The sequence below is a fragment of the Centropristis striata genome, chromosome 12, assembly GCF_030273125.1.
Source record: "Centropristis striata isolate RG_2023a ecotype Rhode Island chromosome 12, C.striata_1.0, whole genome shotgun sequence".
Taxonomy (NCBI): Eukaryota; Metazoa; Chordata; class Actinopteri; order Perciformes; family Serranidae; genus Centropristis; species Centropristis striata.
Window position 1 is genome coordinate 32,854,964 of NC_081528.1, and position 13,309 is coordinate 32,868,272.

A 13,309-nucleotide genomic window follows, 5' to 3' on the forward strand; every position below is an offset into this window, starting at 1 on the left:
AGCTTTTTGTTTATACTGCACAAAACAAACACACAACCTGCTGTTATATACAGTCATGGGAAAAATTATTAGACCACCCTTGTTTTCTCCTTTGCTTTCTTGATAACCAAAATCATTATCAAGAAAACCATGGAAAATTTCTAGATATCAGCTCTTAAATTAAACTCTGAGCTATTTTTGTTGTTATTATTGTATTTGTCCAAACAAATGTACCTTTAGTTGTACCAGGCATTAAAATGAACAAGAATCTTTTACTCTGTATATTTTATGAATATTTGAAATTATTTGTATTGTTTTGTTTTTAATACTATTCTGTGAAGTATTTGTACTGCATATTTTAGATGATTTTAAATTCAACTACATTATTATTCCACTGAGCACAAACACGGAGACAACAAAATGCTGTAATGTGTTTGTGTATATGACGAAATTCAAAATATGACGAAACTCAAAATATGAGGAAATAAGTGAATCGGCATGCTCTCCTAAATTACTTGTACAAACCACTGGCTCTTGCATGAGGTGCATTGTTCTCACAGATATGTTTTTATATTCCTGGATGTATTTCGCTTTTGGAAACAGCTATCTATTTGCTATATATATATTACTTTTACTATACGTTATATATTATTTAAATTGTATATCATAGTTATATCCTATCATACCATAGATATCCCATGATATTGTATAGTTAATTTTAACTATATTCTGTTTACACCATCTGGTTAGATGCTAAACTGCATTTTGTTGTACTATAGTCACTCTGTGCAATGACAATGACGTTTATTCTAATATAATCTGAGTCAAATATTGAAATGCAATCTGAAAAATAATATTTTGTGGCTGCACAATTACATTAAATGAAAATATCTGGATGAAATAAAAGCCTGACATCATCCATAATATTGTAAAATATGAGTGAAAGCGAGCGTTTGTAACGATAGACCTGCTGGTGAGTGTCTGTGGTAAGAGACATCACAAGATCCTATATCCTCTTTTCAGTTTTGTACAACCTCTACGACTGACTTTAATCCCTGGTGCGGCTTTTAAAAAAAAAAAAGTCAAAAAGAATGGATTGGAAAGATGCATTAACCATTTCAAGCTTTGTTTATTCTTTAGAAAACAGCATTTCTCAAGTCAAGGCCACCGTACCCCTGCAAATGATGATTACATTAGCCGTAACTACAATATTGCATGCATTTATTCACTTTTGGAATGAGCTGTGTGCAAAAAGCACCAAAGAGGAGGGAGAGTGCAATAGAAGGTGTGTCAAACATCTCGAGATTTCCTCCTCTTGTGGATAGGGACAGACATGGAATGTACAAAATGATGGTCAAAAATCATGGATTAACAAAGTCTTTTATCCTCCATATTTCCACTTATTTTTGGCCTTGTGTTCTTACAATTTATACCTACAGTATTGTGAAATCAATGTGAGATTAAAGCACTGTTTATCAGCATTTTGTGCATCCAAATGTGCATTTGAACCAAGTACATATAAGCTTGGTTGTTGAAGTGCAAAATGCAAAATCATTACACAATAAATTATTCAGCTGTTGCTCTAAATTTGCAACTTTGTGGCATTTTAAAGGCCTATTTTACAAAACAAAATGCTTCTCCAATCCAATGTTTTTTAGAAGAATCTGTGTCTCGTATTAAGAGATGTAGGGCATAGTTGCAAATAATCAGAGTCCTTTAATCCAATGCCTGCTCCATTCTGAGTTGGCCTGAGAAGCCCTGCTCAGTCCAACAAAGGAAAACTAAAACCTAATAAATCCACCGTGCAGTCGACCTTTTTAATTCCCTGTACGACTGATTTTTGTATTATACGGCTGATTGGTAAAATGGCTGCAGGTAAACAAGTACCAAAGAAACAAGTCCAATTTTTTCCCCTTTCCTCTAATATGGTTTCATTATATGTTATGCAATCATTACATGCATTCCATCTGAAGCAAAGCTCTGACCCATGCACGCAACATCCAGTCTGGATTGATAGCTGGGCAGTGATTATTCTACCACAAAGAAACAGTTTGTCAAGTTGAAAACAAAAGTTTTACACTGACAAAGTTTTCTAATGGAGTTATGTTAAGATCACATTAAAAGTTTTATGGAGAATGTGTAACAAACAGTTCTCTCTGAGCTGCAGCCAGATCACCAATGTGAACAAAGCATCACAGTGATGTATCACAGAGTGTTTTCTCACAGTTACAAGTGGTCCACAAAAGCATTACATCATTAAGTGCTGATGTGGGGACATGAATACATGCTAAAGGCATAGTTTGGCTTTTTTTTTAAAGTGGGGTCAGTATATTACCTACAGTAGATGGCTGTTGGCACACTGCAAAGTACTGCTAGGATGGGGGCAGCTGCAAAGCAGATTTCAGCCCCCTAAAATATCAGTTTAAGTGCATGCTATATTTAGAATATTTTTACAGCTTTACCTTGCCGGCAGACAGCACTTTCTGACAGGGATCTGAAGCCACAAACCCATCTATGGTTTCTTCAAAACCACCACACTGATATTGATTTTTTTAGGTGGCTAAAATATGATGTGCTGCTGCATTGCCCACAGCAGTACATTGCTCATCTTCAATGCCTTTCCTCCTTCCTCCTTCTCCAAACTGGAGTTGTGCCGACTGCCTTCTACTGTAGGTAACACACCGACTATGGAGAACTACCTCATACCACCCCACCTTAAAAATTCCATACTATGCCTTTAAGGATTTTTGACAACTAGCTACCAAATATGATCGCAATCTGTCCAAGTTCTGCAGTCCTCTGAAAACTGAGACGTGTACAAACAACCACTCTGTCCCATTTTCTAAAGGTTTCTACTCATTACTTGTGTTTTCTGTCTGTTTAAACATCCTGCTTATTTGTTCCATGTGTGCTTGCAATGTTTAGGTAACAAAGTGTTTTCCCACTGAGTACAAAGTATAATTTAAATATTTAAAGCTAATTCTTTGGCTGACTGGATGCTTGTTTTATAATGTTGTGCCTTAAACACCTTTAAATATTAAAAATAGTGTTGCATCTTTGGAGCTGGAAAATGCTGCAGAAGTTCCTATACATAATTTTGCTAGAAGAGTTTAGTATATAGTATCAAAATATACAAAGTGTAACACATTTCCATCAAGGAATAAATGGCAAAGCACTGGAAACAAATTAGATCCCATTACATGCTGCTTCCAAAGTCTACTGTGCTATATAGAAAGTGCGTATCCTCTCCTCCTTTCAAGGTAGTGACAGTCCACCCTTCTAGAAATGCTACTTTATATCAAATATAAAGCAAATCTACAAACAGAACGGAATGTTTTTAAGGCCACAAAGTAAAAAAATATAGCCACAAAGAAATATGTATAAATGTATAAGCTTTAAAGCCGGCATTTTTTTTAAAAAGGTAAGATATACTGCAGAACCTTTTGTTTGAAAATCACCCTGACCGGACACCCTGTTTGAACAATAAACAACCAAGTAAGAGTTTTATATGTTTAAAGGTAAACATTGACTTGTCTATTAAGACCAATTGTAAACCTAAATCATGGCAGTATCAATTTAAGACATGACGCATCAATCAGAGGGGCTGGGAAGGTTTGACTCCCCGCCTCAGTGGATCCAGTCACCTTTATACAAGCCTGGACTGTAACAGGCTGAGTAACGTGCATAATAAAGATGCTGGTGAATTGGCAAGATGTTTCGTGCCAACGTGGTTGAGCTGCATGTTTTGTTCCAATGGGTGGCATGATAAGGCTTTAGTGCTGAATGTGTGCTTGTGTTGTGCGCTGGTAGCATTGCATCGAGATTACAAAGGTTCAGAGGTCCTCTAACTGGATTTCTTCTGGTCAATGGTTCCTCTCGACTTGTTCAACACCACCGTGGCCTGAAAACACAGGAGAAACAAACGACAGTTCATATGCTGGCATAATGCGTGAAGAGTTTGTTGCAACAGTTGCTGACTTTGTTTTTTTTTTTAGCTCTTGTGGTTAATTCACTGAAACCTCTAAGCCACATCCGGCATACATTCAACCCTGTTAGGAAGAACGAAAGCGTTCAATTCAAACCACTTCTGGTTGTGTAAGAGGAGTGAACTTGAGATGGCTTTTAGGCTCTCACCACTGTTAGTTTCATTTTCTTTTTGTGCTCTGCGGATGTTTCGATCCAGGTTACCCTTTTAAAACTGTTTTGTAATTTCATTTGGGGTGTATATATTAATTGTGAAAAAAATAAACAGACTTTAACAGCTGCACTTTATGTAAAAAAGGGTTTGCAATTGTTAAAATCACACAAACAAATATGTGGGCAGAGTTTAGCTACTTTAGTATTTAACAAGTAGGAGGATTTTGTCCTTTATCCCAGAATGATAATGCAGCCACTACACAGCACTGACACAGCACTGTGGAGACAGGTCTGGCTATGGGAGACTACTACTCCTACTACTATTCTGATACAATTCAAATTTGTGCACAGATTGCACTTCTATTCCACTAGATTACAAGAATATATTCAAATTTTCTTTTGCCAAGGCTGTTAATAAAGGAGTTTTTTTTCCTGCCCCTCTAATCGTCTATTTGGGTTTAGTATTGTATGACATCACAATTTCATGAAAAGAATTACAGTATAGTATGACGTAAAAATGTTGTGTAGTATGAAGTATAAGTATGAAGCGGTCCACACCGCTGCTACAATTTTGGAAATCTGAGAAGTTCCCAACGTTTGATCTATGGCTGAAGGAATTAGAAAATCTTTTACTTTATTAGATTCACTATGTCAAACAGAGGGACTCTTTCAGAAAATCTGGCAACCTGTCACTTGTCTGATTGAAAAATTGCATGGTTATTGGACTAACCCATTTTTCCCCCCTGTGCATTTGTCCTTTGTAGAAATACACACAAAAAAGAGAGGGACTTTATATAAAACTGTGCCATTAAGAGCCCACAGACAGTTGTCATCTAACTCTGCAGAACAGTTTTTACGTCTGTATTAGCTTATTGTTTTTATACACATTGACTGTGTTGGGTTCAGTCTCACTGCTCAAATTAACCTTGTTTTCAAGTAGCAAATAAGCTCTGATAAACCCACTGAACTCAACCTTTCCACCAGCAAAAAAACAGACAAACAACATTAGCAAAAAGCTGGTGAGCATCAAGAAGCATCTATCAGGCTCACTCTAATTAGATTTCAGTGTATTCAACCCAATACACTCCAAAATAAAGTACTTGTTAGACAGTTGAGCAGTGTCTGAAACCCCCTCCTTTGCTTGTGTTTCTCACAAGGTTGTGGGCATGTTAATCCAGTTTATGTCAGAGCACAAAAATCTCAAAACTTGCACTAATGGAATTTTCTTTTTACATATAAAATTGTTTTTTAATTTGTTACCATTTTTTTGGACAGATGGGTCACCAGCTAAATTACTACAATTCATCTTTCACTGTAAAATGCTGGATGCCATTTTGCTCTTCCCAACATCAATAGCTCCCTCTAGTGACAGTTATGGGTTCTTGCAAAAAAAAGCCAATAATGACAAAACTAAAAGCTCTAACAGCCATACAGACAAATCAATCTCATTATTCTCACCTGCTCCAGGACGACACCTGCGGCCTGGTCGATGGCGCCCCCTACAGTCCGGTACCGGCCAGAATAGCGGATGAAGGCCCACGTCAGCATGGACATCATGACCACGCCCAGAGTACAGTCGCACACGAGGGCGAAGGTCGACAGGCCCACGAACAGCAACACACCTGACAATATGTAGAGGAGGCACACCAGGACAAACAGCACGGCAGGCGTCCGGAAGGCGCTGAAGAGGTTTTTGGACTTTATAGCGAAAAAAAGAAAAGCAGATGATTAAGAAATATCTTATGCCTAGGTTGTTCTTTTTATTTAATTGTGTTGTCATTGTCTCTGTGTGTAATGCTGCTGCTACACTGTAATTTCCCAGCTTGGGATAAATAAAGTATATCTATCCATCTATCTATCTATCTATCTTATCTTATAATATCACGGCATACACAGCAATGCATGAAGTAATAATATTACACTAGAGTGAGAGTAATTAAAAAATGGAAAAACTGTTTTGATAAATGTATTGACAGCAACTTCCTTTTACTAACTCTTTACAGTAAATTATTTTTATTTTAATGTCTTTAAAACAAGATTTAATGTGTGTTGAATAGTCTCTCACCTCGTTGTGCTTGGAGAGTGACTGCCACGTTTCCTCCAGCTCCTTCTCCAGCTGTGTTTGGTAACGGTCACAAAACTCTTGTCCGCCCATCTTCTTGGTCGAGGAGAAGCTGTGAAGAGCCTCTTTGAAGTAAAAGCTGTGCTTTTCCTCCAGAGAGTCAGGAGCCACGTAGGGCAAGTCTCCCCCACACACCTTAGAGGAAAACGAGCAGAAAGGAGACAAAAAAAGAAGGTTTGTCGTCACAATTATGTGAAAATAACACTCTAAAAGGTCTTCAGAGACCAGGGGTGTGACGTATAAATGTCACAAGAATATAAAATATTTTGCATTTCATGTCTTTATTCAAAGCTATATATACTTGTAGTGATGTAAATTCATAGTTCCCTCTGGTAAACAGTTACACAGTGTATACATCTGAGGCTTTTATTGTGAAAGATAAGAACAAAATGAGTGGATCTGATATGTGCTACTTTTGTCAGTGTTGAAAAGAGTAAAGTTTGCCATGTTTGTTGTGGCTACAGAGCCTCTGTGTTGATGTTTTCTAATCCTTACAAATGCAGACGCTACTCACAACTCTTGGCTTCACTAAAATGCACATTTGAATAAGTCTACAGAATGTGATGCTCGGAAAACGACAACCTTTTTCAAAAAAGATGTACATATTTAGTATGTAACATTGGCATTTTCTACTCATGTTTTCATGTCCTACAATTCCACCAAAGATAAACAAACAGAGTGACAAGGTGCAGTTAAGGTGTCGTCTTTCACATGGAGGTGAACTCACCTTCTCCATGTTCTTGTTATACTGATCTTTGGCAGTTGCCACAGCTGCCAGGTTATTAGCCTCTGCTGTAGCCTGGAGAGACAAACAAATACAGAATGAATGATCCATGTTCCTACATGTAGTTAACAGTATGAATGAGTGGCTTGTTAAAGCGTATGATAAACCAGGACATACCATGAGCATAGTCTTTGGCTGTGGCAGGTCCTCTCCCTGGTAAATCTTGATGTACGCCTGGTAAAACAAAAATCACAATATTAGATATGAAAGTGTGGTTTAGCAGGAAAACTCAGGTGGTGAAGTCGATACCTTGAAGAACTCGAGCAGGCCCCTGCAGGTGACTTTGTTTCCATTTATTTCTTTTTCAGCCAGACGATCAGGATGCAGCAGTTTAGGGATCAGGCTCCTCAGCTGCTCTTTGAACTCCGGGCCAACAGCTGATAAATAAAATACATATCAAATTCAGGAAAACACTCTATGGGGCATTGTATTTTAATTGTATTAATTTTATTTGTAAATTAGCCATGACGGTGCTTCGCCCTGCGTCTCTAAACTGGGGGATTGACGACCTCCATCTATTGCAGGTAATACACTGACTATGTGTGAGTACCTCAGACAACCGCCCCTTAAAAAAAAGCTGTGAAAATTATCATTATTATCTTTATTTTATTTTCAAGTTGCCTATCAATTTAGGTATGTCTTTGTAAGAGTACTGTGATTGAGTTTAAATGCTTTTGCAAGGATGTGATTTTGCTTTTATTTATATTATTATTATTATTATTTTTTTAAAACCATTTCTTTCTTTTTATGTTTTGATGAAAAGACTTGACATGTTTACAAGATGTAGAGCAACATGTATGTGCCGTTTTGTTTTTCTTCAAATAAAAAGTTTAATAACAAAAAAAAAAGCTGTGAAAACGAGGGTTCTCACCGTTAAGTTGTCCCTCAAAAGAAGGGCTGGTGGCAACCTTCAGCCCAGGGTGAGGTAACAGGAAGCAGGAAATGTTGGTGAAGCATGAATGGATGTGATCCCTCACTGTCTGCAGCTCCTCATGTTGGGACTCATTCACCTTCAGAAATTGATAGTAAGGGGAAATTCCAAACCATTTAGGACCAGCCAAGCATATTTATTTTATTCCACCAAATCAACAAGACCGAGTTGTTACCTGTAACCGTTTATCCAGGAATTCATCGCCTCCTTTAAAGCCATACTTATATTCATAGGGAAAGCTCCAGTCCCTGATCAGGAACATCAAAGACTGTAGTAGGAAAATGACAGATGTTATATTAAAGACAATACAATTTTATTAAACACAACAAACTGAGCAACAACATCCACAACACATGCATCACATATTGTGGTTTCTCTTACCTGAAAGGGCTTCAGAAAGATTTCATCCATGGCAAGGCGACCATACTCCGTGAACAGCTGCAAGGAGGAGTAGTTGGTCATTATGCAAAATTTATACGGAGATGCAAAAATCTGGAGAGCAGTGAAGTTGCTGAAATACACTTCCCTCTAATGCAGAAAAGCTCATTTGAAAAGCTTATTTAATATTTCACATCCTGTGTCTTAAAAATAACAGACCTGTAGCTGCTGCAGATCATCCTCTTGTATGTTCTGTGACAGATTGTAGATCTACAAAAGAGAAACTATGTAAGCATATATGACAATAATAATGAGAAAATATTCAATAATAGGTGATAATCAGAGGAGATCAGCCACCTGTATGGAGCTGGTCATGGTGCTGAGGGCAAAGATAGTGGCGCAGTCCTTCACGGTGGACTGGTAATCAAAGGCTCCCTGAGTGTCCATCAACACTACTGCCACCTACAGGACACAAAACGCATCACAGGACATTTACATTATTGTTATAAGAAAAACACTCCAATTTCAAAAATAGTCCGACAGCCCATAGAACTCCATTGTGGACCTGGAAATGTTGAGTACACCGAAGTTTTATGATGGAAATATATAGTATGGGTCGCCAACATGCAGAAACTACCGGATGCTAATTTGCATATGTTGTGCAATTTGTGTAATTGAACTAATTAGCATAAATTAGCATAATCACCTATATTGGTCATATTATGGAGCTGCTTGGCCAAATGATACAATGTTAGCATGTTTTTGGGGGGTTACTTGGGATGCTGAATCCATTTCTGACATTTAAACTGGGCACTTTAAAATGGGCATTTTTAAACAATTTGCTATTGATCTGGGCAGATTTAAATTCATTTCCAAATTAATTTTGATGTAATTTACATACCTATACATTGCACTTTCAAGAGAGTTAAAGTACATCGGTGTAAATGTTGAGACATTATATTTGTTCAAATATCTTTGTCTTTATTTTTAATTCTTTGCTTCAAAACAGTATCATGGACCTTTGATAGTTGCTTCTGTAATCTACACCATTCCTACCCGGAACGCTGCTCCACATACTGAGAGTAGAGCGTGCTAGCCAGCCAGTTAAAAGCCTTGACTAGCACGTCTCCCACCTTTCTGTCAACTGGACTATAAATAATGTTTACATTTGAAAACACACAGGCAAACATACAGTACATAAATAAACTAATAAATTGTGCATGTACCTCTGTTCCATCACTCTTTGTGATGGGAAAAACTTCACTCCAAAGCTGGATGCCTGTTGTCTCTGGTTCTGAACCTCCTCTCCAAGAAAATCCAGTCAGCGGCTCGTCCTCCTCACCCAGCCAGTTTTCATCGCCCTGCAGAATTAAAAATCAAACTTTCTGGATCAGTCAGGGGCAGGCTGGGGCTTCTCTATGAAGCTCAGTGGATTAAAACCTTCTGGCCTATTCCAAAAATTAAACATGTCTTATCATGTAGCACAAATGATCATGAAGAATATAGCTGCAGCTGCAGACAGTTTACCCTGAACTGTTAATTAAGAAATTCCAGCTGGTCTGCATGAATGACAACACTGAAGTACTAGACTAGACTTCAGTCAGGTTATAATTATCCTTCCAGTTAGCCATTGCTTTAATTGCACTGGTGATATGACATGAATGTTTAATGGTAACCAACGCTTGGCCTGATGGTGGCACTGCAGTAAAAGTAAAGGAGTTATCAAAATCACTAAAATGTATCAATCAGCACATTAAGTAAGTTAGCAAGATAACAAAAAGAAGAAGGGGGAATTCAGAGTCTCCACTCCTTCATGTATGTCATGACTAAATTCTGAAATATTTCTCTTTTATGTAAACTAGTTAGTTCACATGTTACAGCAGGGATGGGCATTGAAGTGTCACTCAACCACTCAATTACTGATTATTCAGGTTATCACACCTTTAACCCAAGAGCAGGAACATGTCAGTATCACACGCTGTGTGGGCAGCAAATGTACTTCCGCTCATGGGCGTGTTGGCCTTGAAATTAGGTGTGGTCAGGTGCATTGTTGTTGCATTGTTATCTCGATTCAGCAGAAAACGATTACAACATTGACCTACAAAAACCTGGTTTAAAATCAGTGGTTATCTAAAGGGTAAATTATTCAGATGATAAGATGCACCTACAAAGACAGGTTCACAACAATTGTGCACTCTACAGAGTGACACATGGCGGTGTTCCTCCTCCTCATTTGCTTACAGAGTCTGCCATGTAAATAGCATGGAATGGGAGATGATACTCGAAGTGGTCTAATTCATGTTGTGCAAAAAAACATATCTATGATTAATTAAGAGGCTAGAAACAAAAAACAACCCATGTGCCCTCTGCATATTTCTTTGCACCATTCAATTAGCAAAAGTGGAGTTGGACAGACTCTAAAAGCACTTTATGCCTTTTAACTAGGGCCCATACTGTCCAGAGAAGAGAGGCAATGATAGATCATATTACAGTATGACTCACCTTTCTGTACATGTAGCGAAGCATGAAGTCAAGCAGGAAGCTCTTGCCCTTCCTGAAGGCTCCCGCCACCGACAGCACGACCACATGTTTGTCCCGGACCTCAGGTGCCAGCAGAACCCGGGCCAAGGCCTCGGTGTCCAAAGCAAAGGAGTGTTCCTCCTTACACACTGTGACGATCTGCACTGGGCCTGGTTCAGTCCGCATCATGAAGAGGTTCTGGTTCTTGTGAAAAACACAGACAGTTACATTAGCATTAACATTTGTCAAAAATGACTTTTATTGGAGCTGCAACAATCATTGGATGGACAGAAAAATAATTTCCCACTATTTTAATAATCAGTTAAAGTTAAAGTAGTTTTTCATGCAAAAACAGCAAAAGAAAAATGGTGTTTCTCTGTTTTCTAGAATATCAAACGGAAATCTATGGGTTTTAAGTTGAAAAAAAAAAAAAAAAAAACACAAGAGCCTTGGGCTTTGAGAAGCTAGGGTCAACATTTATCACTATTTTATAAACCAGGCAGGTTAATCAATAATGAAAATAACTGTTAGTTGCAGCCCTAATTTTCATTCTTTAGCCCCAAGCTTTTGTGGACATTACTGTGGTCATTAATGGACATTTGACAATAGAGTTATTGTCCATCAATGACCAAGACAAAATAAGCCGCAAGAAAACTTTTGGAAGAATCACTTAGTCATGCATTAATCAGTAATGACAATAGTCATTAGTTGTGAGCCTAACGGGCAAATTCCTTATAGGTCACTGATTTTTGTTCCAGTGTCAGTAAAATATGATATTTGGATGATAATCCCACCCATCAGTGTTCACTCATAAACACCATTTCGATTATGCCTACTGAAAATTAATCCATGCAGTGATCTTTCTACCAGACACAATATTTATCTCTGTGTGAAGCTCTTATGGATGTCAGGCTGCTTTGCCTGCAGCCAGTGGATTCACCATGCTCCCCAACACACTGCTCATCTGATCCGTCTCAATAGACTTCATTGTTGATGCCCTGCGAGGAGGGCGTCCTCTCCCATGATGACTAAGACAGGGAGGTGCCTTCATAACAGTTTATGTGGTTATCATACCCAAAGCCCTGTCTCTCCTTTCACTAAAAAAAACTCCACCACCTCAACAAGGCGTGGCACTCAGCACCATGTCTGGCATTTCCTTGCAATGAATGTGTTGCAATGTAGAGAGAAAGTATGCAGCTAAAAGGAGCCATATTTTGTAACGTAACCTGCCTGCACTTTGTTTTGAGCCAGTACCACAAGAGACATGATACAGTTCCTTTCTTATAATAAACGATGCTGCATCTTAGCAGCTACCACTTAATGTTGACAGCGATGTTGGCTAAGCTGGCAGAGCTTGTACCAGCGTGGCGAAGCTTTTTAACGTTAACATCGATGTTTTCGGAAACTTAACAGCTAGGTAACTTGCTAAAGCACATAAATACTGACTGGCTATTTTATTGGTTATCGGCTGTAGCTAAAAGCCCGTTTGTCTGCGTGTACTCAAACAACAACAAAAAGCTAACCGTTGTTAGCCGTTAAAGGAAACGAGCGTTACAAAAACTAACGTTGCATCAATCTTGTAAGACAGCGTGAAACATAGCGAGTCTATTAGCTGTAGCTGCTGTTTCACGGTGTAATGTTACCTTTGGAGTCTTCGAACAGCTTCAACACAATCTCACAGCAGGCTACAAACGACTGAAGCGTGACTTTTTTTTACTTTGGCATGAAAACAACTATGAGAACTTTTTTCCACCACGAAACTCACTGCCTTCCGTGTACAGTCCGCGCAACATCCTCTGGGAAATGTATTCTTGACGCGGTTTCCGGCTTCTACTTTAGTCTTTCTACGTACTACGCTACCCACAGGCCCCCCTGCCTCATATTTGTGGGAAATGTAGTTTTTAAAGTAAAGTAACGAATACGAACTACCAGACAGATATTGCAAAGCAGAATTTCGTCACCCTGTTAAAATAATTGCCTAACTCATTTTTTTCAAGTTTTGCAGGAAACACAAAAAACTTCACCAAAAGTGTAACATATGACATTTGTTGATCATTTCACTCAAAAAGGATGTAACAAAGGATGGCTACTGGCATAGTAATAACAGTGAGTGTAAATTATGTAACTTAAAAGAAATAAATGACTTAGGCAATTTTTTGAACATGCCTCTGTGACTTAAGCAAGATATGGTAACACTTTATTTTGAAGGTGTCTACATAAGAGTCACACAAGCCTGTCAGAAACATGACATGACAAGTATCATGAACATTGATGTTACTTCAAAGTGTCATTAATGTTTATGACACATCCCATGTCATGTTTATAACACGCTCATGTCATGCTTAAGTCACAAAAGCATGTTCAAAAAATTGCCTAAGTCACATTTTATTTTGACTTAGGCACAATAAATCAACTTAAGTCACACACTTGACACAGGCCATTATCTTAAAGGGTTAAA

General features: G+C 38.2%; 1 protein-coding gene across 2 annotated transcripts; it reads right to left on the bottom strand.

Annotated features, from left to right (window-relative positions):
- Nucleotides 1-1,556: 1,556 nt before the first annotated feature.
- atl3 (atlastin 3) lies at nt 1,557-12,642 on the bottom strand. 2 transcript variants are annotated; one of them, XM_059346357.1, is made up of 14 exons: nt 12,495-12,642; nt 10,834-11,055; nt 9,558-9,692; nt 8,689-8,793; nt 8,551-8,601; nt 8,335-8,391; nt 8,129-8,221; nt 7,894-8,032; nt 7,272-7,399; nt 7,140-7,196; nt 6,966-7,037; nt 6,182-6,373; nt 5,575-5,814; nt 1,557-3,880 (listed from the first exon to the last, which is right to left on the bottom strand). In XM_059346357.1, exons 2-14 carry the CDS (start codon nt 11,038-11,040, stop codon nt 3,824-3,826), a joined length of 1,533 nt encoding a protein of 510 aa, XP_059202340.1. In that variant the 5' UTR covers nt 11,041-11,055; nt 12,495-12,642; the 3' UTR covers nt 1,557-3,823. The 2 variants fall into 2 exon arrangements, with proteins under 2 accessions (XP_059202340.1, XP_059202341.1); XM_059346358.1 differs by having other exon boundaries at nt 10,834-11,049; nt 12,495-12,633.
- Nucleotides 12,643-13,309: the final 667 nt, after the last annotated feature.